This window comes from Poecile atricapillus, chromosome 3, assembly GCF_030490865.1.
Source record: "Poecile atricapillus isolate bPoeAtr1 chromosome 3, bPoeAtr1.hap1, whole genome shotgun sequence".
In the NCBI taxonomy this organism is placed as follows: domain Eukaryota; kingdom Metazoa; phylum Chordata; class Aves; order Passeriformes; family Paridae; genus Poecile; species Poecile atricapillus.
In genome coordinates this window covers 66211665-66236864 of record NC_081251.1, presented here as the reverse complement: position 1 = coordinate 66236864, position 25200 = coordinate 66211665, and the positions used below count along the sequence as shown (strand labels likewise).

At 37.1% G+C, this 25200-nt stretch overlaps 1 protein-coding gene across 3 annotated transcripts in view; it reads left to right on the top strand.

Annotated features, from left to right (window-relative positions):
• EPM2A (EPM2A glucan phosphatase, laforin) overlaps positions 1-25200 on the top strand; it is a 36662-nt gene that overhangs the window by 5180 nt on the left and 6282 nt on the right. For all 3 annotated transcript variants that reach the window (XM_058835655.1, XM_058835656.1, XM_058835658.1), the window contains exon 2: positions 8151-8325. In XM_058835655.1, the coding sequence (XP_058691638.1) occupies positions 8151-8325 (175 nt within the window). The remainder of the gene's footprint in view (positions 1-8150; positions 8326-25200) is intronic.

Here is a 25200-nt window from a genome sequence, read left to right as displayed (position 1 = left end):
GAGGTGTATTGTTTGCAAGACAATACAATACAATACAGTGCAATTTAGAAGTGATTGTTATTCATCCTGTGGTATGTTGGCCTTCCAACGTTTCCAGTTCACACTCCTGTGAGCCTGTTTGTGTAAACCAAAAGATTGGTACATTTATGGAGTAATAAAGGTATTCACATCATTGTTATACAATCAGAAATAAATTCTGATCATAAGTTTCAAGGGTTGAGCACCCAATTGGTTGAGAACATCGGTGATAATTAAGCACATTAAAATTTCATTTTTAAAGTGTTAAAACTTAAAGCAATCTTTTGGCCTCAGGTCTTTGAACAAAACAGGTATAACTTCTTAATTTAAAGGAGTAGATTCTTGCAAGGCTGTATGGGAAGGTAAGGTATAGATGCCATTTGCAATGGAGAGATTATAACAGAACAAAAAATACTTGGGGCTAGGCCTTAGCAAGATATGCAAAGTAAAAATTCTTTTGAGGCTATTCTGAGAAGTACAGTTTGATACAATATTCATTTCTGTAACAGATCCATTTTTTTCCTTTTTTTTTTTTCTCCAAAGCTAATCTGCAGATCCCTAAAATAGGTAGCAGTTCTGTTATTCAAACAAACAAACAAACAAACCATAACATAGCCAAACAAAAACCCCAGCAAACTGTGAAGAGTTACATTTCTTCATGGCTCTTTTAATGCAGATATTTCATGTAGTGCTCTCCCCACTGGGTGGTGCCATGTTCCCTGTGTATAGCCAGTGGCTGCCTAGTGCCTTGCATGTTTCATTAGTATTTAGTATAATCTGTTCTGCTTTTGAAAATAATCCAGAGTTTTACTTACTTTCCCACTCCCAGTCTTGTTCTGAGGTAGGTGGTGACTAGAAATTAACCTAAAGCACAAGTTATGTGATAGTTGAATAATTGTACATCACAGGCATCTTTTTCCTGCAAAGATGCTGCTTTCTGGACAGGGCTAGATACCTTAACACCTTTCAGATGTGACAAAATTTAACGAGTAAAAGTGGATAACTTTGAATTCTTCAACCCAATACTTATTTAAGGAATGGAAATAACCTTTTGAAGTGTGATAGCTCCTGGTGTTTTGTTCTTCAACCCCCTCAAGACATATACATAGCTTGCATTTTGGTGCAATTAAATGGCAGCAAGATTCTCGTTAGTTCCTGTCTGCTTATCATCATTAACCAGCTTATACTGAGCAGACATCCAGACATCAGTAAAACAATGTAGAGTGGCCTATGTGAAACTGCAAAATTAAAAGAATAAAAATAATACACTTGGATTTCTCTGGGTTTGGCAGGCATGCATCTTTTCCTACCCACAGAGATAATCAGAGGCCAGTTCTGATTTCTGTGAGAGTCTAATTAAAGCCTTTGTGGTTATAGCAGCAAATTTACAATAAATGCATTGTTTATGCAAATCCTGTATTTACGGTTTTTCCTGTCCCTTGCTTCCAAGTGGTCATAGCATGCAGGGCTTAACAACTTATTTTCCATGGCAAGAAACACTGAGAAGTGGTAAGTAACTGGGATGATACTTTGGTTAAGGTATGGCCATGGTTGCAATTTTGATGTAGCTCATTTTCAGCCTATTCTTCTGGTATGATAGAAAGTAGCAATCAGTAGTAGACAGTACAGTAGAGTGTCAAAGCAAATGGGAAGGTGGTATTAGATTATACATTTTATTGCTATCAGACCTTATTATCTCATCTGTATTTCCTTTAGCCTTATTTCTACCATCTGTCAGAAAAGAAACTGTCTTTTACATGAGGAAAATTTCCTTCTAGTTCCTTTTCTCTGGCTTCATCTCCATCATTAAAGGAGGAATTTGGTTAAAATCTCTTAGTACGGTAGACGTTCCCACTGAAAAACAACTGGGCCTGAGCAAACCTAGAGAGAGAAATAAAACATGTTTTTGAAAGTTGCCTTTGAAAGTTCTGATTTTCTTATATCTGATTTAAAAGAAAAAGAAAAAAAAAATAAAACCCATGGTGATTAACAGCATTAAGTGTTGAGAATGGCTTTCTTGTAAACTTTTGTTTTAATTCTGGCATAATGTCTAAATATAATTCCATCAAAAATTTTCTTAGGATATATAAACAGACTATAAAAATTCTCAAATTCAGTCTGGATTTTATTAGAATTAAAACTTGTTTCCATGGTTCTGTGTAGCAGCTCTACCAAAAGGGAAGTTGAAACAGTCTGCTTTAAGTCTTGTGGAATATAAACACGTGGTGTATGATGCAAATGGTTTTCTTCTTTTTGGGTGCCTCTTCTTGGCTTGCAAATGCAAGGGAACATTTCTGAAAATCAAACCAGTTAAGAAGGAGCTACAGAACTAGGTGTGGAAAACTAACAGTTTTGTCTTGCATTAGTACTAGGTATTTAAGTAATACAATAAATTCATCTACCAATTACAGAATATAAGAGGAAGGAAGTTTACTGACAGCAGAAAAAAAATAGCATTAAAAATCAAAATATGCTTTTCTTAGGCATACGAGTAAGGCTTCGTACATGGCATATAGAATTGGAGCTATTTGTCAGAGCTGTGGAAACAAAGAGCTGCTACTGAGGGCTTTGCTGAGACTTGAGGAAGGTGGGACTCCAGAGCCTGTGGCAGACTCAAACTCTTAAAATCTCTCTCAGTTCCAATGAGGGGAATTCAGCCTCCCCTACCTCTGTTTTTTTCACGATCAATAGCAATTCAGTCTTGGCAAGATTGAGACAGATCCTATTTCAAAACATCAGAGATTGAATTTTGTTCACAGGCAGCAGGGAGACTTTTGTGACAGAATCTGGTGTGAAGGGTAAGTAAATTTGAATATTGTGAGTGTACTGAAGGAAGTTCAGTTAGTGATGTGTGATGACAAGACTGTGCAGTAGCACATTCAGATAACTGAGAATTGTATCCAAAATAGGACTTGAGACTTTTCTTCATTGTAATTTTGGTATAAAAGGTAAGGAAGCTAGCAAAAACTTACTCTTGTAAATGCTTTATTTTGGAGATTCTTTTTGGTATGTTTTCTTTACTTCCTGTCCCACTACTATTTTTTTAAAAACAGTCTTTTATTCCTTGACTGTTTATCTTCCCCCAGACTGCTTATAATACTAAACTCTTCCAGGGGAGTTTCTAAGCATGAACTGAAGATACTAATTTACCTTGTTGAAGGACCTCATTTGATACAGCAAATGGAATTACTTAAAATATTTAGACATAGTTAAAATTTTGAATTGACTGTTAAAGTGTGCTGGTTCATGAAAAATTTATGACAAAGATTATAGGAGTTAGTCTGTGCTCTGACTGATTTGTGAGTAGGTGATGTGAAAATTGGCTGCTTGTGGTTTGCATTAGTTAATGTATTTCTAGTTAATGTGTTTAAAGTAGCCCTGTGGTTTTTAAAGAGGTAGCAGTGAACTGAGAAATGCTATCACCTTACTGGGGTTTGGAGGTTTGGAAGTTGTATATCTTTGTTTTGGGGTCATGCTAAGGTAGGGGTGAGATACCCAGCGCCTTTATGGTGCTGTTGTGCCCTGCAGTTCCGGCATAACTTCCCTTACACAACACAAAACAGAAAAAATTAAAACTTTGAGCAAGTTGTGCAACAAGCTGGTAACTGGGAGAGCAGTGGCTGAGCAGAGCCTTTGTTGCAAAGAGCTCTGCAGAAACAGTGGGAGAGGCAATAATTTTTTTTATTTATTCATGTGGTTTTTGTTCACCACTCTTAATGGTGATAAAAAATTTTGTTGACCCATATTTTGTGTATTATCTTTTAAGACAAGCTGGTAATTTCTCCGCTCTGACTCTTTTATGAAATCTGAGGGCAGTTCTCTTCTATGTCAAGATGAGTCTGTGCTGTTGGCAGACTGTTGGATTTTACTTTTTTTATCCTTACAGTAGAGCTGTAATAAAATAGTAACTGCAGGTTTTTCTTTGTGTTTTGTGGTTGTGCCTGATTAGATTGAATTTCCAAACATCCTCTTCTAGTTTCTGCATACCTTCTTCCAGTCCTAGATCTTTGCACATCTTATATTACTTCCTATATCTTCATCTGGCTTTCAGAGAATCACAGAATTAATCAGGTTGCAAGGGACCACAGTGTGTCATCTGGTCCAACTTTCCTGCTCTAGGAGGATCAAAACCAAAGTTTTCCTTTGCTTCATTCTGGTCTTCTCCTTTTACCAGTGCCATTTATCAGTTATGTGGAGGTCTTTGGTGATACTCTTTTTTTTAGTTATTTGTACAGCCACTTCTTATGCTCTTTTGATCATCTTTCATATTATTAAAAATTAAATAGCATTAAACAAGGAGCCATAAACTGCAGTCATGCAGATTTTGGAAGAACCCCCTGTGAGGCTTGAGCTGTAGGTAAGGCTACTTGGTTGCTTTGCTCTCCAGCAGTTCCCTGTGTCAGTGGATTTTATGCAAAACCGTCTGCAGTACAGAGCAGTAAGTGCAAAAGCAGTGAAAAACTTTATAATTTAAAGCCTAGAAACTTATTTTAATCTTTTCTCTTTCAGATAAGCATTTTTGCTGTGAAGAATCACAAAGATGGGTTTTAAATAAAAATAAATATGGACCTTATTAAAGGAAGAAAAATGCTATACTAGAAGTTAAACTAGGACTTACATATTCTAATAAACTCTTTCAAAATGCTTTTCTTCTTTGATTAGGAAAGCCAACATGATCAATTAACGGGAAGATCAGTACTATTCAAATACTTAACCCTTTTTATGACTGAATTTTACATTTTTTCAGATGATTGTGTATTTGCTTCCCAGTGATAAATAATTAAACCTGTTTTGCCATTTGGAATATGAATAAGAACAAGATGAAGAAAAATACTGATAGAGAAATGGGTTTAGCTGTAAAACCATGTATTTGCTGTTGTGTGAACCCTTTCTCAAAGGGCATTTGTGTTTGTTTTCCTTTTTTTCAAAGATGAGCATGTGAATGAAACATTTGATGTTCTTGGCTTTACTATTGTCTCTAGGAACAGAAATGTGAAATCCTATAAAAATTGAATTGTTGTCTTATGGCATCCAAAATAAGTGGATTTCCTGTGACAAATTGTGCTAGCAGAAGCTTGATGTGGATGATACAACAATTTTTTCTCATTTTGAAACTTATTTGTTAAATGCATATCATGAAGCAAACTGTGGTGAGAAGCACTTGTGTAGTCATGTGGATATTACCTGGGTAATGAAACCTGATTTTTTTTGGTAACTGCAGATTTTCATAATTCCCTTAAGAAGTACAGTGAATTCAACTTTCTGAACACAGTCCACTTTGATCATACTGTTCCCTAAATTAGTATTTATTGAAGATGGTAGCACTCTTTCCTTCCTGTATGAAGCTATATCACATGTGAATATATATGTGTATGTTGAAAATATGTTGATGTACATTGTTTCACAGATCTCTTATTTCAGTAGGAAAGTTGTTTAATGCATAGATCAGTATATAACAGAAGGAGTAGTAAAGAGCTAGGCAATTCTCATGAAATGTGATACGAATGCAAGCTGCTGTTTACCTCATTATTAAAGGCAAACCAGAACCATACCTTTTGAGATTCAGGTTTGACTGTAGGCCACAGTGGGAAGGCTGAGTCTGAGCAGTGCAGAAAAATCAACAGCAATAAATATTGATTACAGAAGAAAGTGTTTCAGAGTGAGATTTGACCAAACCTGTTTGAGGGAACAAATAAAATAAACGTCTCATGGCAAGTTTTTCTTGGTCCCATTTCCATATATGGTTTGTGGGCTATTTAAGGGAATTATTGATGGTGAAGGTGATAAGGCTTACAAGGCAAGGAGGTTGCATCACTTATGAAGGCAGAGAGAAGGGGGAAGGTCATAGAGAAGGAAGGCAGGCAAAAAAGGGACAAGAATAAAAGCTGGAGGAGAAGGCTGATGAACTGTAAAACTGGCAGGTGGCAGAAGTGCACACACCTCAGGCAGCAGCAATTGGAAATGGGGCAGCATATGGTGGGTACCTGCGTACACAGAGATACAGGGCAGGGAGTAGCAAAAAAGCCAGAGATCCTGAGAACATGGTTCAAAACTGCCAGGGTGCAGTGAGGGCTGGAAACTCCCTGGGGACCACAGGGACACCCCATGGGACTGACAGTCAGGAGCAAGCAGCCAGGGGCACGAGCGCAGCCCCAGCCATGAGCATCAGGCATCTCCCTGGGGACAGGCTGAGGCTGGGACAGGACATGGGCCCGTGGGCAAGGGGGGTCAGAATCAGACACAGCCTCGTGATGACAGGACATGGCCACGGTGGTGTGCATCACTGCAAGCAGTTGTTGGAGAGGAGAATGGGGAAGGCAAGATGTGGTGTTTGTGGCTCTATTTTGCTGAATGCATGAAGCCATTAATTAAATGTCATAAACATCCATAGGTTTGGTTACACTGTTGTATTTATTGATGTATGCTGTTGTCTTCTTGTATTGTTTAAAAGTGGTAAGAATATGTAAACAATTAGAAATGTGAGATAAAAATATAGTGGTAAGATTTGTAGCTTCTGAAATTGCACTGATCCTGCTTACTTTATTTATAATAAAAATAATCAAAAACTATGTGATGCATAATTTCTCAGCAGTGCGAAAGAGAAAATAGTTTTCTGCCTCATATTTCATTTTTCATTTTGGTAAATAATAATATTTCACAATTATGAGAAAAATGGCTTGCATGTTATCTGGAAATAAGGAGATGGTTTGAGCTTTCCTCTTAAATGTTATTCTTACTCTAATCATTGCATTAATACATCTCCCAAAATGCTCTTGCTCTAGCAAATTTCCCTAATTGTGGTGCTTGAAAACTGGTCATGCATTTACATGCAATGTGAAATTGAAGATATTCCCTTGGGCATAATTTTTCTCAGAAATATTTTAACTTCATTAATAATGTGTAAGTGTTACAGGCTTAAGCAAGCCATAGACTAGGTCACTTCTGATCTGCACCATAATTATTCCTACATGGCAATTAGTATTACAATAAGTATGTAAAAATGGTGGTGGGAGGTGGGGAATGGAGAATGTACATGTACTGTATTTTTGGAGGCTGGATAACCTTTTGACTGATGGCACGACCCATTTCATTTCCAGTTGCTTACTCTGACATGGTATTAAAAACTGGTTTTCTGACTAAAGCTCATGTTATTGCTGTAACAGAAGAAGAAGGGATAATGAGTATTAGTGGAAAATTGTAAGAAAAATAATCTTACTTTAAACTAGGCTGTTTAAGGTAATAGTAGTCATTCACCATTACAATTGTGACCATCTCTCTGTGGGTCACTTTGGGCTACTTCTATTGTGTATGAACACAAACTGAGATGTGCATTTGAAGACAGCAAAGTGAGTGTTTATTAGTCAGCAAACATAAAAGACAAGGTTTAATGAGCTCCTTGGCTAGATTGCAACAGGAATCTGAAGAGTCTTTGCTGGGCAGGGAGCTGTGAATGAGGTGGAAGAGAGCCACCCTTCTTTGCTCCTTTAAACAAGTCTGCCTTGTTTCTAGGTTGCTGTCTTGCCCCCTTCTTTGGGCTTTGATGCCGTTCCACATTGGTGTTTTTCCTCTTGAATCCTTTAGCTGGTAGCATATCCTATCTCACCAGTCCTACCTTTTTTTGTGGTTTTACCTTTCTGAGCATGCATGGCTGTCCTTTGAACTTTCTCTGGGGTCTTTCCCATATCGTGGCAACTTCGTTAGAAGTCAGCCTGAACCAAGGTCAGGCTGCCGTGGCTTGTCTGAGACACAGCAAGACTGATACCCTAGAGAGGGATCACTGAGCAAGAATATTGAGCACTGAGGTCACATACTGTGAGACATAAAATGAGGAACTTAAATTGCATTAATTATTCTTTAAATTTTAAGTGAATTAGGATTTTTAATATTGTGGGGGGTTTAAAATAAATAATTTAAATACATTTTAAAAAATAATCTACAAAATTTTATTTTAATGCTGAGCATTTAGTTTGTGGCAGTGCTTCTGCTGCCACTATTTCAGACGTTGATAATGCAGTTTAAAGAAGCAGGAAGCACCACTCCTGGCCTTGAATGCTCAGTTCAAATCTCCCCACAGTTTTTTTTTTAAGGTTATCCAGATACACAGCCTGCCACTGTCCTTTCTTCTGTTCTAGGTAGTGGGCCCCACCATGATCGAAGTTGTGTTTACAACCAGAGCAACATAGTAGATGGAGTTTACTGCCTTCCAATAGCACACTGGATTGAAGTCTCTGGACATACTGATGAGATGAAACACACAACCGATTTCTATTTTAATATCGCAGGACATCAAGCTATCCATTACTCCAGGTAAAAGAAATGTGCAGATCTTGGCTGGTGCCAAATGTTACAAGCAGAAAATCTGAACTGGCATATCTGAAAACTGCATTTGAAATAGTGAATGTTTGCATGTTTGTAACAGTAAACCTTAACAAAGATTCAGCGCCTCTTTGCAATTAAATGCCACTTTATCAGATCCACCTGTACCCCGTACGTGTCTGTTATGTTGCATCACATCTGAAAAAGTTTGATGGCAATTTTTGGATAGCCATTTTCAAATGCTTGTCTATATACACGTGTAAAATTGCATGTATGGTATGTGTTTGGTTTGGGATGATTTTACTGAAGAACATGTCCTGGGAAACAAAAATAATACAATCCAGCTCTAGCACTTACTGGTGACATATTGTCACTAATGTGGCAGCCACTGCAATTAGTGACAGCTGCTTTTGATGACTTCTGCTTCTGGGCATATGTTTAATAAAATACTAAAGCTTAGACAAGCCTTAAAAAGTTTATATTCCATAGTGTTGCCTTGAGTCCACTGTCGCACTGGTGAAGCATCCTGGCTTGAATTAGGAGACAGTAAAGGTCAAGGAGAGCACCCACCCTTTAGGGCTGCATATGAAGCACAGGCTGTATTTAGAGCAACAGGCTGAGCACTGGTGGTTAACAAAGTGGCACTGAGGAATTTGGGACCCTGTGTGGCTTTTTTCTCCGTCTCCAGTCAGTTGATACAGCAGGAAGTTTGTGGATTGATAACAGTTGTGTGTGAATACTGGCAGACCTGATATGCCACATGCATTACAGAGCAGTTAGTTATCCCAAAGGGATATGTGTGTTTTTGAGAAATCAAATCACCTTGTACATTCATTAGGCCTTAGCATTGTTTTGTGTGAATTTCTCCAGACCACTTTATCAGCTACACCAACCTCACCATCTTGCCTCCTCTTTGTGCTCTTTATCTCCACCCTCTCACAGGGTAGAAAGGAGAATTGTCTTTTCCTCATTAGACTTGGGGTGTGCGAGGGAAAGATTTCTTCTCCTTGGTATCTTTTGGAATAGCATGGATTCATCAGCACTGTCAGGCACATGTAGGTATTTGTGGGACCTTTTCCCTAAGAGCCCCTCAAGTTACATAGTACGCCTGATAGACTGTTGTGTTATGTGTATCTTAAACATCTGTTTCCAACATCCTATCAGAGTAAAGATCTTGTTTATTCCGAAGCACAGATTTGTCAATCCCAAATAATCTTTGCTTGGCAGAGAAATTTTTTGAGAAAGAAGAGCAGCTGCCAGAAAGTGAATATCTAAGTACCAGAGGCTAACTTATCTTCCTTTCCAGAGGCAGCAGAGATCCGTTTAATGCTGCCTTATCTGCATGACTATGTGTTTCAAAGATTAGGTAAAAAGCTGCAGATTCTGCTAGAGAATATTTGAAGAAAATTTTCTGAGCTGTGTAGTCTTTTGGAGATGAGGATCTTCTTCATTCTCTTCTCACGCACACGTACCTTCATTGAAAGGCAACCTTATATGTATGTCTTAGTAATTCTTATCTCATTTCGTTGAGCTATATTAAGTAAGCATACTCTGTAACAGTCCTGTCACATAACTATTTCTAATACTTTGAAGATATGCAGCCCTAAATGTTTTTTTTTTTTAATTATTAACAGTTGGGGGCAGATCACCATTCTGCTGGTTATAATAAAGCAGCCCAAAAATACTAGCTATTTTAGATTTTTTTGTTGTTGCTGTTGGCAGAGCAGCTAAAGTGAGCTGATGAAAATGCCTTTATTTTGCAATGGATTTATTGATTCAGAGGAGTACTGTGAAGAAATGCCTCTATACCCCCCATCCTCCCCAAAGCAAAAAAAAACCAAAACCCAACAAACCCAAACAGAAGCAAAAAGCCAGTCCCTCTGCCTGTACAGTTAAATCTCAGAGTATGATCACATCATGGTTTTCCAGCTAAGATTACTTCTTTCCATGCTGTAGTGAAGGCAGCAGTGCTGCAGGGAGCATTATGACTACAAATTCTGAGTTCTGTCACCACTTGTAGGATCTTTACAGAGTGGTGGAGACTGGAAAGAAGTGATTTATCAATGAAAACTTCATGTGAGCCTGTCCTCTCTGTTTCTCTGCTTAATAGGGCTGCCGTGTGTGAATTAATGAGAAAGGAAGGTTTTCCTCTGTCAAAGGGGCTTCCCATATGAGCCCTGGGACTGATGTTATTTGTCCTCTGTTAAATCAGAATTAGAAACAGCTGCTTTGAGCTTTGCTGCCATCTTGCTTCTTCATAAAACACAAGCTTCTGCTTTAACTGGGCCGCAGCAAGATGAGAAGGGCCTGCTTCTGGCTGGAGCCAAAAGCAGTTTTGCATTATGCTAAGGCTGACAATAATGCTCTGAGAAATCTGATTTTTCTTATTCGATGTAGATATATAACTCATAACTCAGTGAACTTACATTTTAGAGAACTCATTTTGTGTTGGTCATTCAGTCAGGAGAGTATATAATATGGTTTTTGAGCACAGCAGGATTTGAACTAATTTCTTGTAAATGTGAAATGGATCTTTCCCACAGCTAAGAGTCATGACTGATACTTCCATGGCATTAATATTCACTTGGTCTGGAGATGTAATCACACCTTTGACCAAAGTCTGATTCAGGAAAAAAACCCCAATCAATCAGTTTCTCTTTTGTACTAGATATTACTGCAGTAAGATGGCTTCAAATTGCAGGAGAGTTCACTTAGAATGCAGTAATTTTCAAAAGTAAATTAGTTATTGTAATCTTTTCTGGGAGAAGATAACTTCAGAGAATTTGTGAATCTGGGCCATATTATCTCTGTTTCAGTTCCATCTGTGAAAGGTGGAAGTTCTTAATTTGTAGATGTAGTATACGTTATTATTTATATAAAAACATCTGCGTTTCTCAGAAGAAAGGAATTACAATAAAAGCAAGAGAGGGAGTGACATCTGAGATTACAAAATCCTTAAATAATATGTTGAAGACAATGATGCTTGATGGCAGAATTATATATATGCCTTTAAATACTAATATTTCATGTTCATGTTTATGGAATGATTGGGAAGTTGACAAGTGGGTTGCTATCATCAGTGGTTTTTTTTCCCTAAGACAAAATTAAGGTAATGATAAAAGACAATTGACTCTCATGCTTGAAAATAGTATTTTTGTTTCTCAATGGTTGCAAAAGAAACACAATTTATGATGTAGTATTTACAAATGCTTTGTGGCTTGTTGGTAAGACAGTTTCCTACAACACTGCCAGTAATTTAGGTTGTAACCTAAGTTAGGTATTGAGTGGGAATGATCAGGAGGGTCACATAAGATGTATGTTCCTGCTTTGTAGTAAATGTTAATGTAGATAGGTGAGTGAATGAAGAATGATCCAGGGCAGAATAGAGATGCTTCTTTTTAACCTTTTGGAGGCACTAGAGCAGTATTTTGCTGATGGACCACAGAATTCCTTTCTGTGGGAAAAATGAGCATTTACTTGATTGATATGCATCTCTAATTAGGTGGTAAACAAGAACATGGTTGAGTATATTTGGTTCAGTATGAAATTAGAATTACCTATTAAAAAAATACAAGAGAGAGCACTTTTTTTTTTAGTCTTCAGTTTCTCTTTTTACTAGTTGTAATTCATTCACAAAATAAAATACCTTTCTGTTTCAAATATAATGCTTAGCTACTTTTTTATTACTGAATTATAAAAAAGGCTTTAAAGAGTATGCTGTCACAAAAACCCACTAGAGTACAGTGACCTATGCTACTGCAATTGAAAGCTGCACTGATATTTTATGCTTCCATTATGAATTAAGAGAAGAGGTGATGATGTCTACAGAGATTGCCATAATTAACATATCATTAAAAGCTGAGAGCTAACTGTCTGCTGTGCCTAAAAAATGCTTGTGATATTAGAGAAAAGAATAAGAAATAATGAGCTCTGGAACAAAATTCATTGATTGTGTTCTAGTAAAATAGTTCTGATCAAAAGGACTTAACATCCATAGGAGTTCATCCTTTGATTTCAGTACTTGGGGCTCTAACTGTAAAGTTATCTGGTCATTTTATACATTAAGTAATGATAATATTCTAAGACACATTTTTTGATATGTTTATCCCATAAACTAGGATATCTCACTACTCCTTTGAATATTGTTTTATTGTACTGAGCTATAGTCTGAAACAAATCTAAATTGGAAACATTGTTTACTTACCAATGGGAAACAACTTTTATAGAATGTTTAAAGATTAATTATAATTTTTGTCCTTTGTGTGTCTTCATTTTTTTTCTACATCACCCCCAATTTGAGCTGGGAAATGCTTTTACTGCCCTCTGTTGTGAAGAAAATGGGTTTTAAATCAGTGTAACAAGTGACATTTAAGCAATTTTTTATTTGAAATCTTGAAAGTAAAGAGGGAGTGTGAGGCAATAGGAGCAAGAGTGAGAAGACAAATTATGAGGCTAGAATTTTGTCTGGTTTTAGTCCTTATTTGTTTTCATGTATTTATTTTGGGTGATCTCTATATTGGGTAACAAATGCATTTTTCTTCCACATTTTTTGTCCATCCAAACAAAAAGCTTCTCCTTTTGTGAACTCCCCACACTCTGCCCTACATAATAATGGCTAAAAACAGGAATTTTTTTTCTATTTTTCCAAGTTCTGTGATCTTGCTTCGTTAGGATGGCATTCGGCTGGGATAGCCCAAGCCAGACTATTGTTGAGCTAGCTACAAATCTTGTGAACTTTTGAACTGTGAACAGAAATAGAGTTAGGTTATGCCAGAAGTGCAGTCACATGCCATGAAGTCGAATGCTGTGGATGAACTAGATGGCAGGAACTCACTTTTCAGTTATTTTGATTTTTTGAGTATTAGCAAAGGGCTGTTGCTGTCTGGTTCTCTTGCTGTGATCTACTGCCTGAGCACCAGTTCCAAAAGGAACTTGACATGGAAACTCCTGGATGCCACTCATTTCTAATTGCATTTCTTGTGAGTGCCCTAGTAGCAAGCCAAATCTACCTCTAGAAAAGGTGATTTTTCCAGAAGAGAAAAAGTCACAGAGCTTCTAGATTAAAGATTTTTATGTGGCTGTCATCAGCATTTGAATTTCCAGTATTACTTCTACCTACAATGACGGGTCTGTTAAACCTGATGAATGGCTTTGTTGCCTTTGTTGCCTCCTGCAGTGGCTGAGCCAGATTTTTGGCTAGACTTCGAGATGAAGTTGAAGTAATGTCTGATGAACGGTACATTACCTGTGTGAATAAGCTAAAGGAGATAGTAGCGTGGTGTCTGGTTAGTCCTGTGAATTTTTTCTGGAGGTTTTTTTCTGTAGTTTTCTTTACCAGTCTGCTATTTGTATGTGGTTTTGGCAATAGGTATTTGAGGATTTTTTATTTAGAGGGCTGATTGTTCTGGAATGAGTATTTCATTAATAAAATGGCAGCAAGCAGAGACTGGCTGTTGATGAGAAGATGAGGCCTTTAATCAATTGGCTGGTAATGGGTTACTTAAAACCACTGTTGCTCTTTAAAATGGATCTTTTCGTAGGTATGCCTCTGCACAAAATTATTTCCTTACTTCTTAAGAAAAACTTACAATTCTGTGTCATTCTGGGAGAAAAAAACAGAAGGAAGACTGGGAATCCTCCATGGAAAAACCTGGAGGAGTAACGTAGTTCTGTTTTTCTCTGTGGGATATAACAAAAAAATGTTGATAGTCCAGTAAGTAGGAATTTTATGTGGGGGTATCACTGTTAGGGACCAGAAACTATTGTTGCTTCTAATTTCTCTGTATGTTTTATTGCATCTCCCTGCTGCTTGGCCATATTTCTTCTGGAGGTTTTCAGTCCTTTTTCCTGCTTCTTTACTCTTTAACATTCAAGCTGTCAGCAAGGGAGTAAAGTTCTGTCTCCATTGGAAAGCAATTTGCTGGTGTTGCCGGCTGTGAATGAAATTGACTGAGATTGTGAAATCCTGGGCAATTTAGCTCACAGCTGGGATGACAATGAGGGGGCAGCATCACTCTCTCACTGAAGATGATGTTCCAGTTGTCTTGCAGATATTTATTTGCTTCTAGCTTTTACATGCATTTATTAGGTGCCAGGTAATTGCTGGCATCTCTTAATACAGTTTATCTAAAGATAGCAGAACTCTGTCTGAAAAGCAGAGATTGTGTACACATCCTTATTGCTATTTAGCTAACCAGGAGGGAGTGAATTCAGATTTCTGGATGCTGTTGGAAAAACTTCACTAACACAACTCCTTAAGTTACACCTGGTGAACCTGTTGAACCAGGGATGTGTGTTTGCAGAGTAAACCCACTCTACCTCACCTTCCTGTGACTTTTTTACAGGCACAGCTCCTAGGGCAGATTGGCCCAGCCAGCCTGAGGCTGACTCTTACGGAAGAAAAGTCTCAGAGCAAGAGAGATTTTAGTCCCCAAATATGAAAAGTGATGTCACCGGGGGTTTTATTACCACCAGCTGTTTGGTGTTTACTTACTTACTCAGTATATACTATATTTCTGAAAGAGGTGATCTGAAAGTCAAAAAAACCTGAAAAAAACAACTGCATAGTTATTTTAAATGAAATATGGAAAGCATTAAAGATACTTCATTTGAAACAGTAGCAAGCCATAGCTATTAAGTTATGAATTCTACCTCCATCTTCAATAATTTTTGTAAATGCTGAGAGATTGAAAGACTTCATGCTTAAATGCTCTAGATATTTAGAAGATAATTTAAAAAATGCACCTCCGTAAGAAAATATGGAGAGTCCTACTTAAAGGATAAAAATTTTTTTATTAGAAAGGGAACTGGAATATAGCTCTAGTTCCTTTGAAGTGTGTCTCAGAAACATAAGTATTTTATTTCCCAAGAGTAAATAGAGATTATCAAATTGTTGCTGTATTTTCCCATATATAATTTTCTCTCTGTAAGGAAAAAAAAAAACAAAAAAACCAACAAAGAAATGAACTACATTTGTCTTCCCAGGGAACATATAAAGAGGCTGAACTGAAAATCTCATTCCCTCCTTTAATGCTTGTACTTTGCGAAATTTAATTTCAGGGAGTCAGGTACATAATCCCTGCTGTTGTTCAGAAGTTTAATGTGTGTCCTCCCATGAACTGTGATAAAAATTGAGTCAAATGTCATAGACATTGCCAAGCTCTAAGAAATATGGATTTCTTCCTTATTGGTTCAGTAGACAGCATGGTTTATAAGTTTAAATGAAATGTCCTTTTTCTTTGATGTGAAAAGCATAGTAATAGAATGTATGATTTTAAGCATCAAGAAGAGGATAAAGGCAATATATGCATTTCAGTTTTAAAGCAGACACAAGAAAATGTGGAATATATATAAAATTAATAATTAAATAGGTGCTTGCTTGCTTTCTCCTTTTCTCCCTTTCTTCCCTTTACTTCTGTTTTCTTCCCTCCCATCCATCAGCTGTTGGTCAGCAATGAGACTCTCTATGACTGTCATTCAGTTCAGGAGCTGGATGCTGGGCACTAGTACATGGGGGTGGATGTTGGTAGGCTTCTAGAGCTTTTTCTTTTTTAATTATAATTTTTCAGTTTAACTAACTTCTCCAGGACTGCCTTTTAAAAGCTCTTTGGAACAGTTATATCCAGTGCCTTCATTTTCCCAAGGTGATGATCTGATAAGGAGGATATGCAGCTTCCCTAACAAAATAATTTCTCTGATTTTCCTTCTTTCTGTGGTCCAGCTGCCAGCTTGAAGGGTTGGCCATGTATGTGCAGACCAGTCCTAAAGAATGTTAAATACTGCTTTCACTGCTGAAGATTGAATTTCTCAGCTTCCTTGTAATAATGAGTTGCTTCAATCTGGTGAGATAAAAGAAGGAAAATGCTTCTCAAATATATCTGTAGTCTTGATAATAAGGCTATTTGGTATGTTTAACAAATTTACAAAGTCAAGCTTCAGCTGATAATGTAAACACATTTAAAAAAACTTCAGTAACAGTAGATCACTTATTATATTTGTTCAAATGCTTGAAATTTCAATTTCCAAGCAGGTACAATGATACTGCTAGGAAAAGAAAGAAATCTGAAAGAAAGAAAAAAAAGACATTTTTAAGAAATAGAGAACCCCTGGTAATTCATGTCAGTCTTTGACCTCCAGTAAAAACTGTAGCATTGATTGTTCATAAATTTAACTTACATGATTTTTTCCCATTTTTTCATCCAAGACTTCTTCAAGACATTCCACTATACTTTGTAGTTTTGTGTTAAAAAGACACAGTAATTCTCAGTAGCTCCACTACCAACCCAGCCTCAACCTTTGATGTTGGCTACTCATCCATCAGGGTTATTAATCGTATGTTTAGAATCTAGTAACCAGGTTCATGAGCTAAAATGTTTTCTGACAGGTTTGTTATGTTGTTTGTATGCACTATACACGTTGTTCCTTTCATTGGACTTTGCTTTGAGAACCCCTTGTTTTAGATGTTTATGTAGTTGACTGTGGTGAGACATTAATTCCATTTTTCTCCATATTTCTAAGATGTTTTCCTCCAGCCTGTGCTGTTCTAGTATGTATCTGTCCCTCTGTAAAATTCAAATAAACAAACTGATGTGGGTTTAGAAATTCTGGATAAATTGGAATGAAAGCAGATACAGAGCTCATCAAGGCTGTTTTCAGATGGTACCAGAAGTGATGAATGTGGATCTTTCTCTGACTGTTGGAGTTCTGAGAGATTCCATTATTTTGTACATGTGCATATGGTGCCACATGGATCACAAGACCACCTAGCAATAACCTGTGCTTTGCAATTATGCAGTTTTCATGAATATGTACTTGTTTCTGAAGCATTGGAATGTATTTCCATTGGATCTGAAATGCTACATTTTGAAAAGTGGATTTATCTTTTATTCTTTTTCCAGTCTAGATTCCTAAGCAGCTGCTAATAGGTAGACTCTGAAAGAAAACAAAATATATTTTTACCAATGATTCCCGAATCTTCTTGGGCACTAACTTAAAGTTCATTTGTAGCCATTTAAGTCAATTTTGTTGAGGTGATTTAACTTAGAGGTGCCAGCAGTGGCATCATTCCCATTGCTAAGCATTAATGTTAGAAATTCTCATTCCTAATGCCAAGAGATTCATGGCTTATTGCAGTCTGGCTGAGTTTAGCAGCCTGTTGTTCTTGTGTTTCAGGATATTTGTTCCGATTCAAAACAAATGGGAATGTTGGCAATCTAACGGAGACATATGTAGGAAGTAACCATTGGCAACCATGGTTGCATGAGACAAGATTCTATAATTGGAGTATTTAAGCATTAATGCTCACAAGCCAATGGAGGAGTCCTTTCCAGGTTGTTCAGTACAAGCCTTGGAATCTGATTGTCTTCTTGGGCTGTATTTTTGTAATTGGCACACTGTCTGCTTTCAGAGAATGTTTATAAAATGAAAGTACAAGAAGAGTCATTCCTTACAAAGGCAAATCTTGCTTTCTGCTGCATATAGAGTGCTCCTTAGGCATCAGTTGAAATTTTGTGTGTATGTTTGAAAATAAATTCAGGCCTGATAAATAAAGTCCTGTAAGGCTAGATCTGGACACCCCATCCTAGAAGGCATTGGCATGCTTGTGAATCATTACTTATCTTCACAGTAGAAATAGATAGAAAAATGTGACATAAAATATTTGACTTTGAATACAGGGAGAGTAACATTTAATCTTCCACATTTCACCTTTGGCTACATACATAAAGTCTTGTGTGACCACATTACTTTAGATCATATCTAGACTAGAGACAAAATAGATCATAAAAATATATAGGAGATAAATTAATTTGCTTTAAGCTTCTCAATGGAATGAAGTGAAGAAGAAGGGAGAAGAGTTTATGTTGTGGGTCTTTTCACTCTATAGATTTGAAAGTACTGCAGTGTTGATAACAGCAATTCCAATGAACATACTGGAGTATGTGAGCTTAGTTTAGAGACAAAATTAGATCTATCTGATCTATTATTGTGTCTGGAAAACAAATATGTAATGAATGAGAGTATTTTCCGCAGAATGTGTAGCTTTTATGCCACTGGAGTTGAAGCAAAATAAATTGGCTTGAAAGGAACTCTGTGCTACCATAGTTTGACTACTTCTGCTGCCTGGGATAGACAGCATAGTTTAATGAAGACTAAGAAAGAGGATCTATTACTATTTGTAAAAGACAGTCAGGAATTACTACAAAGTGGGAAGAAGAATTATTGAAATTGAACCTTCCTTAAGATCAAATGGATATTAATTGCTTCTGAATGAATTTAGAGTGTAAATTAGAACAAGGTTTCTGTCATCAAACGAGTGATGTCTGAATTTTGGCATGACCTTTCAAACAGGGCAGGAAGGACAAGGAACCTAAATTATTTCAAGATGGAGCTTGATAAATGAATATAGGTAGTGATTCCAGAAATGGAAATTAAAGTTTATTATTATAGTATCATAGATCATAGGCTCAAAGAGACCTCAGAAAGTATCCAGTCCATTTCCTTGCCCCAGCTTAATCTCAATTACATTTAAATCATTTCAGGTTTATCCAGCCTGATCTAAAATATGATCTCATCTTAGTGACGAGACTCTATAGGCCTGTTACTCTCCCATTCAATTACCTCACTATTCCAACCATTAAAAAGCTTTACTAATCTCAATTTAAGTCTTCCTAGTGCAATTTAAGTTAATTTCTTCTTGTTCTCTCCGCAGAAGTCTTGGAGAACAAATTAGTATCCTGCCCCTCAATAGCCCTTTAATATATGCTTGGAAACGCCTTTTTTTTTTTTTTTTCTCAAAATCAGAGTGGTTGACTTTGGAATATCTCACTATGTTCATTCTGATATTAGTCCTTGGATCTTTCAGTCTTTTCTCTGAAAACTTATCTTCTAGAACTCTGTTCTAGCACTCTCTGCTGGGCTCTCCAGGTGTTTCTCTTCCTTCGTTCCATTTTTCCTGAGGATGGTCTACCAGTACTGAGTGCAACAGAAGGATTATTTTGTGACTTTCAAGCATAGTGCTGCTATAGTTCTTATCTAAATATTATTGTTATTTTTGCAGTGTGGGATGTGGTTTACTTCCCAGCTGTCTATGTGTTTTCATTAAGTAAGTTCCCTGCTGTGGCAGGGTATAGGATGTTAAGAATGTCCTCAATCTCTGCATCTGTCCTTATGAGACGTTTTTTGTGAGTTTCTTCTAGTAAAGCCCTTATGCTCCTTGTAAGGGAATGCTTGGGATTGCTGTGGAAGGGGGAAATGGGCCATAATGAGAAAATTTTGTGGATCTGTCTAGACTAAAGTCTTATGTGACTTGAATTCTTCTCATGTGGACCTTTTTATCCTGAATCCCTGGTGAATTCAAAGCCTGGACAATCCTGGAGCTCACACAGCCTACAGAGCACACTGGAAGGCTGTGAATGAGAAGAGCTGTGCTGTGCTTTGGCATGGCCATGGTTGCTCAGTGTCTCATAACCTGAAGAATTCACCGTGGCACCTGTTGTAAGAGCAGTTTGGTGGATAAGGTAAGGAAAATCAAACCCTTTTGTACCATCAAGCTGATGCTAAGGAAATCTTTTCCTGAGACGGCAGAACCTGGGGGCAGTGTAACACTGGAACCACTTTGTAGCTGAATGTCTGGGTTATACTGTATTTCAGTTATTGGTTTGATATTCTTACCTGTTTTACTTTTAGCACATTGTCAGCTTGAGGTCAAACCTTAATGTCTTATTTGCTTGGCATATCAATAAATGAGGTAGTTTTATGCCACAGGTTTGTGAACATGGAATAAAAAAAGATACTATTAAGCATAAGGCTCAGAATTCAAGGGCTTGAGAAATTTAGCATATTGCTAAGCTGACAAAGTGTTGTTATAAAATGATAATAGCAGGTGTTTCTTTCTACATTCTAAGTCTGCTCCCATGTGAGAGTCTGGATAAGTGGTTCAAATTACATGTAAGAAGAAAATCTGCCAGACCTTAATTGCTTTTCATCAGAGTTCCGAATGAAGAAGGAGAAGTTAAAAAAACCACCTTGGAACTACATTGTAGCCTGTATAATTCTCCTCATTTAAAACCCTGAGGTAGAATTCTTAACTTCACAATAAACTGCACTCTTTTAGTGGCAAGGCAGAACAAATTTATAAGCAATGACTTTTGCTCCTTTTGCATTTGACATTTAGGTAAGAGCAATTTTTTGTTCAAGAATATAAGTAGTTCCTACAAGGTCTGCAGCTATGTCGTTTTGGTAGGATATAGTTTTATCATTAATCAGTGCTTTTCTCTGATGGCTTCTGCTAAGGTAAGGCCATTTATTCCATCTTTCTTGATAAGAGTAATCTTATTAAGCCTTTTTATTCTATCTTGGAGTTAGACCATAGCATCATCAAACCTTGCTCTCCTGCTCTGGCCACCACTGCTTGACTCAGTGCTGGGAAATCAAGTGCATCTGACTGTTCCCAGTCAATCCTGCTTAAGTCAGGCTTCTCACCATGAAGGGTCCATTAGTTTGTCTTCTGCAAGGAGACTTTATCAGTAAATCAACAGGAGAAGGGATTAAGACCACAGCCATTTACCCTTGTGCCCTATTCAATATGCAATGAAATGTCAGTGTCAGAATCCCTCAGTTTTACATTTGGGAAGGAGGCATTTTGCTGAGAGACCTTTCTGTCCTTTGTTTATACAGACTATGGTGAAACCAGAATTCCAGTACAAGACCAAACAAGGGACTCTTCTGTTTTGATATCTGCCCATGCTGTCTGTATTTTGGAGGAAGACACAAGATTAAAAAAAAGATTTAAAAAATGTTGCCATTTTTCTCATCTCTTGGTAGTTACTGTATAAGTGAAGCTATATGGAATTTGATATTCTTTATATCTTTTATTTATAGCCAGTTGGTTTGCCCTTCTCATATATATTATCTTTAAACAGTTCTTAAATTCCATTTTAAGAATGGTATATCTATAGTCTGCCCTCATTTGAAAGTATTTTCACAAGAAATAGTTGGAATCTACTGTATTTTGAATATTTTCATTTTGCTGTATCTTTCTTGGTACAATAAAATATTAGTAAAAAGTTCAAAGTTTGAGTGCATGGAATAGGATTGGTGATTTTTAGACCATTACTACAAATTTTCTGTTACTTTCAGTTCACTTCTTGGTACAGGTTCATGTTTCCACTTTGACCTCTTTCTAAAGCAATGCTTTCACCAAGTGTCATTACAAGTAGGCATTGTTTCCCTATCTATTTGATTATAGTTAGCTTAAAACAAATGATGTGCATGTGAGATTATTTATTCCAAGATATATTGCTGAGATGCATTAATCGACTGTGAATCTCATCTGCTCCTTTGCTGCATATTCATTTAATTTAATTTGACACCACTGGCAATTGAAACTAATAATGGTTTGGGCAAATTTTGGTCTCTCCTTGAGTAGGTTCATCTGTTTGGAAAGATCTTAACTTGAAAAAGGAATCCCGTGTTGAATATAGGTCAGCAGTGACATGGTGTAGAAGAACTGCCAGGGAACTATAAAGAGGGATAAAGCCTTTGAAGCACAAGAAGTAAGTAATCTTTGGTTCTTCTCAGAAATGTACTCTTTTCAGTACTGAGCATAACATATTCAAAAAGAGAGAGAGTCCAAAGGCAAACAAGAGTGATCAGATGCTTTGAATATATGACAAGCGTGTGTGTGTGTGTGTATGTGTGAGGAATGCAAAGCTGTGTTGGAGTGTGTTAGTAACTTAGAGATAAGTAAAAGGATTTTACAGAGTGGAAGGAAATAATCTGTTCTTTGTGTCCATTGTGGAGACTAAAATGTGTCTCTATGACCTGTGACTGCACTATTCATATTGGGCAAAAGAAATTTTTTTCTAAGGGGAGCATAGTAATCAGTGTGTTTTCTACATATCAAAGAATATTTGAACATGCTCACATCTTCCACTGGAAAACAGAATTTGGTCATTTGAATGTTCTTGTTTGAACACACTTCTCTGTTTGTGAATGCATTTCAGGGCATTAGATAACAATCTAAATAATATTTCTTCGTTGTTCTGATGAAAGTACAGGAACCTCATCTCATTTCTAGGAAGTGCTCACTGTCACAGGTTCAGAGAAAAGAACAAGGAAGGCCTGGCAGAGAGATGTCTAATTTGGTACTTCAGGGAAGGCACACAGACCTACAAATAAGCTGCTATATGTTGTTAGAAGGATGCCAAGGGCAAAAGAAGGAGCACATGCAGGATGATAGTTCTGGGTCATCATAATCCAGTGGAATTGCCATTTAAAGTGATGTGCCTTGTCACAAGGCAGAGAATACAGGAAAGATGAAAGAGCATCTCAGCTATAGCTGGTAGGATTTCCTATATTCTCATTTTGAATATGCCCAAAGCAATACTTCTGGAAATCTCTTTTTGGTGTCAAATGAGACAGGGAACAGACATCTGGTCTCTGAACTAGTTTAAATTTGGCTGAAAGTTAAAAATTATGAAGCTTTTGGTTCAGACAGATTGTAATTTTCCATTAAAAATCCACCTTATAAAAGAATTCTGAATGAGTTCCTACTCCAGTGCCATCAGGGGAGGAAATAGGAATGCAGTGTAATTTGAATCAGTCTCTAGTAGTTCAAGTGCTGCAAAAATCATCTGTGACTGAGTTTCACTTGAGGCCTATATTCCCTTTGGGCTGCCTACTTGTAGTGGTACCAGGGTAATAGCACTACATTAGTGCAAAAAACCACTCTGTATGCCTCGAAGCAACACAGAATGCTGGGGGTAAATTGACTGAATTATACATGTTGCTCTTCTGGGAATGCAGAGTAAGTTTTGCTGCAAGTTCCATGTAGCTGTGGTTGCATGCTATACCTTTAAGAAATAAGAGTCTTGAGGGAGGACAATCAATGTAATCATTATTTTGCTTGTTGTTGAAGCTAAATTGCTCTGTTTTGTTATATGTATATAGCATCATAGTATACATATAGTATATCATCATATGCTTAACAGGATCAAAGGAAGCCTGGTGTAGACAAGTCTAGTGGAGTGTAAGCTTTAACCCAGGCTACACCTTGACATAACACTGAGGGATGATTCAATCCATCACTTTTCATTTAAAATAATAGACTGGACCTTGGTCAAAAATATCACTGGTATAAACAAATGGCATCGTTGATGGATCATTGTGGCCAATAACCAATGACAAATACCTTGCTATTTTTCCTTAGTTTGGCGAAGTCCTCTCTTTTGATTAAAGCTGGCAACTATCAGTATAAAAGGACATCTGTCAGTACCTGATAGATACTCTGAGGAAATGTGTTTCTAAAGTGTCAAATCCAATCCTTTTCTATAAGAACTGTGACTCTTAGAAGGTTGATTAATTTTAGGGTCGATTCTAAGATGCCTCCTTCTAGCACACTGATGATTGCTCAGATCTGGAAGCAGTACCTGAGTCATCCTAGCTTGCAACTCAGCATTTTAAGGAAATTTCAATTTAGGATCTGTTTGTCTTAAAGGATTATTAGCAAAAGTAAAACAGGAGCTTGCTGAAGAGGCAGAGTAGATGCTGGTGTCAAGGAGGAGGAGCTGACTGCCTGATGCAGTAATGTGGTGTCTTCCCCTATGTCAGGTCACCTTCTCTGGGAGTCAAATCCCTACAATTACAGTTGCTGGGCTGGTTTTGTACTGTACTGAGAGGTATGGTGTGTCATTCTTTGTGCCTGAAAATTAGTCTGCACCATCAAAAAAAAGTTTCACAATGCTAATTTTTCATTGCCTCAGACGCATTTTCTCCTTAGGGATGGGAAGACCATTTGCATACACATTGATTAAATGGAATGCATTTGCTATTTTAGATGCATTCACTCTGAATTGTTATATTTTAATCTAGACTGCAGGGTCCTGGGGGGAAGCCAACCAACACAATATATGTCTAGATCATTAAAAATAATCTAAATGTGCTGGAAAAGAAGTGTACAAGTGTTTGCAGGGTATTCCATATTTACTCTGTGGTAATGATAAATAATCGTTGGCTTTCTCAGTTTATAAGTCAAAAAGCATGTTTTAAATACATCAGTCCTCAGTGTGGGCTCTGTAAATATAAACCAAATAACATTTGCTTACCATTTAGTCCTTGTTACCACAACCTCAAGTTTCTCACATGAATTCATCTGTTTGACCCCTAAAAGTCCCCTTAAAGCAGGTAAATATTTTATCCATACTACTGGTGGAGAACTGAACTGTAGGGCAGGCTGAAAGTAGCTGACAGAAAGTACCTATAAAGAAAGGGCTCCTAGACAACTCACAAGTCTTAATCTCAGAAGATTGCTAAATATCGTTGATGTTTAAATCACTCTAGGTGATTTCTTTGTTGATAAACTGTCTGACTAAATTGTTTTCTGGAGCCAAACATGGTTTATTTTCCTTGATGCAGAGAGTAAAGATGTACAATGACAAAGTACCATTTTTATATTAAAATAAAATTTCAAGTAGAATTTTGCTAAAACACCATCCTGTTTTGATATTTTTGGCACGTCAAAGGGGTTCAGCTGAAAGGATTGAAGATCTATTGATCACTATTAATTTCCTAATATTTTTTGATGTGCTTAGGGATCACATAATCTGCTGCTGGAATACACCCACATGTGAGCTGGAAAGCAGTGGCTGTCAGACAGCTCAGAGCATTATAACTTCACAGTTTAGAGGAGAACATTAAAGAGCTCTCTTTCCGATGCCAAATCGTCTTGTGGCTAAAATCTAGCTACCTACTGAAGTTCCTTGGCAACTTAAAGGAGGGCCACATTGAAAGGAAAACTCAAACTTATATCATTAAGGAAAGAGACGTAAAAATTAAATTGGTTCAATAGATATGTTTTCCTGATCCTCA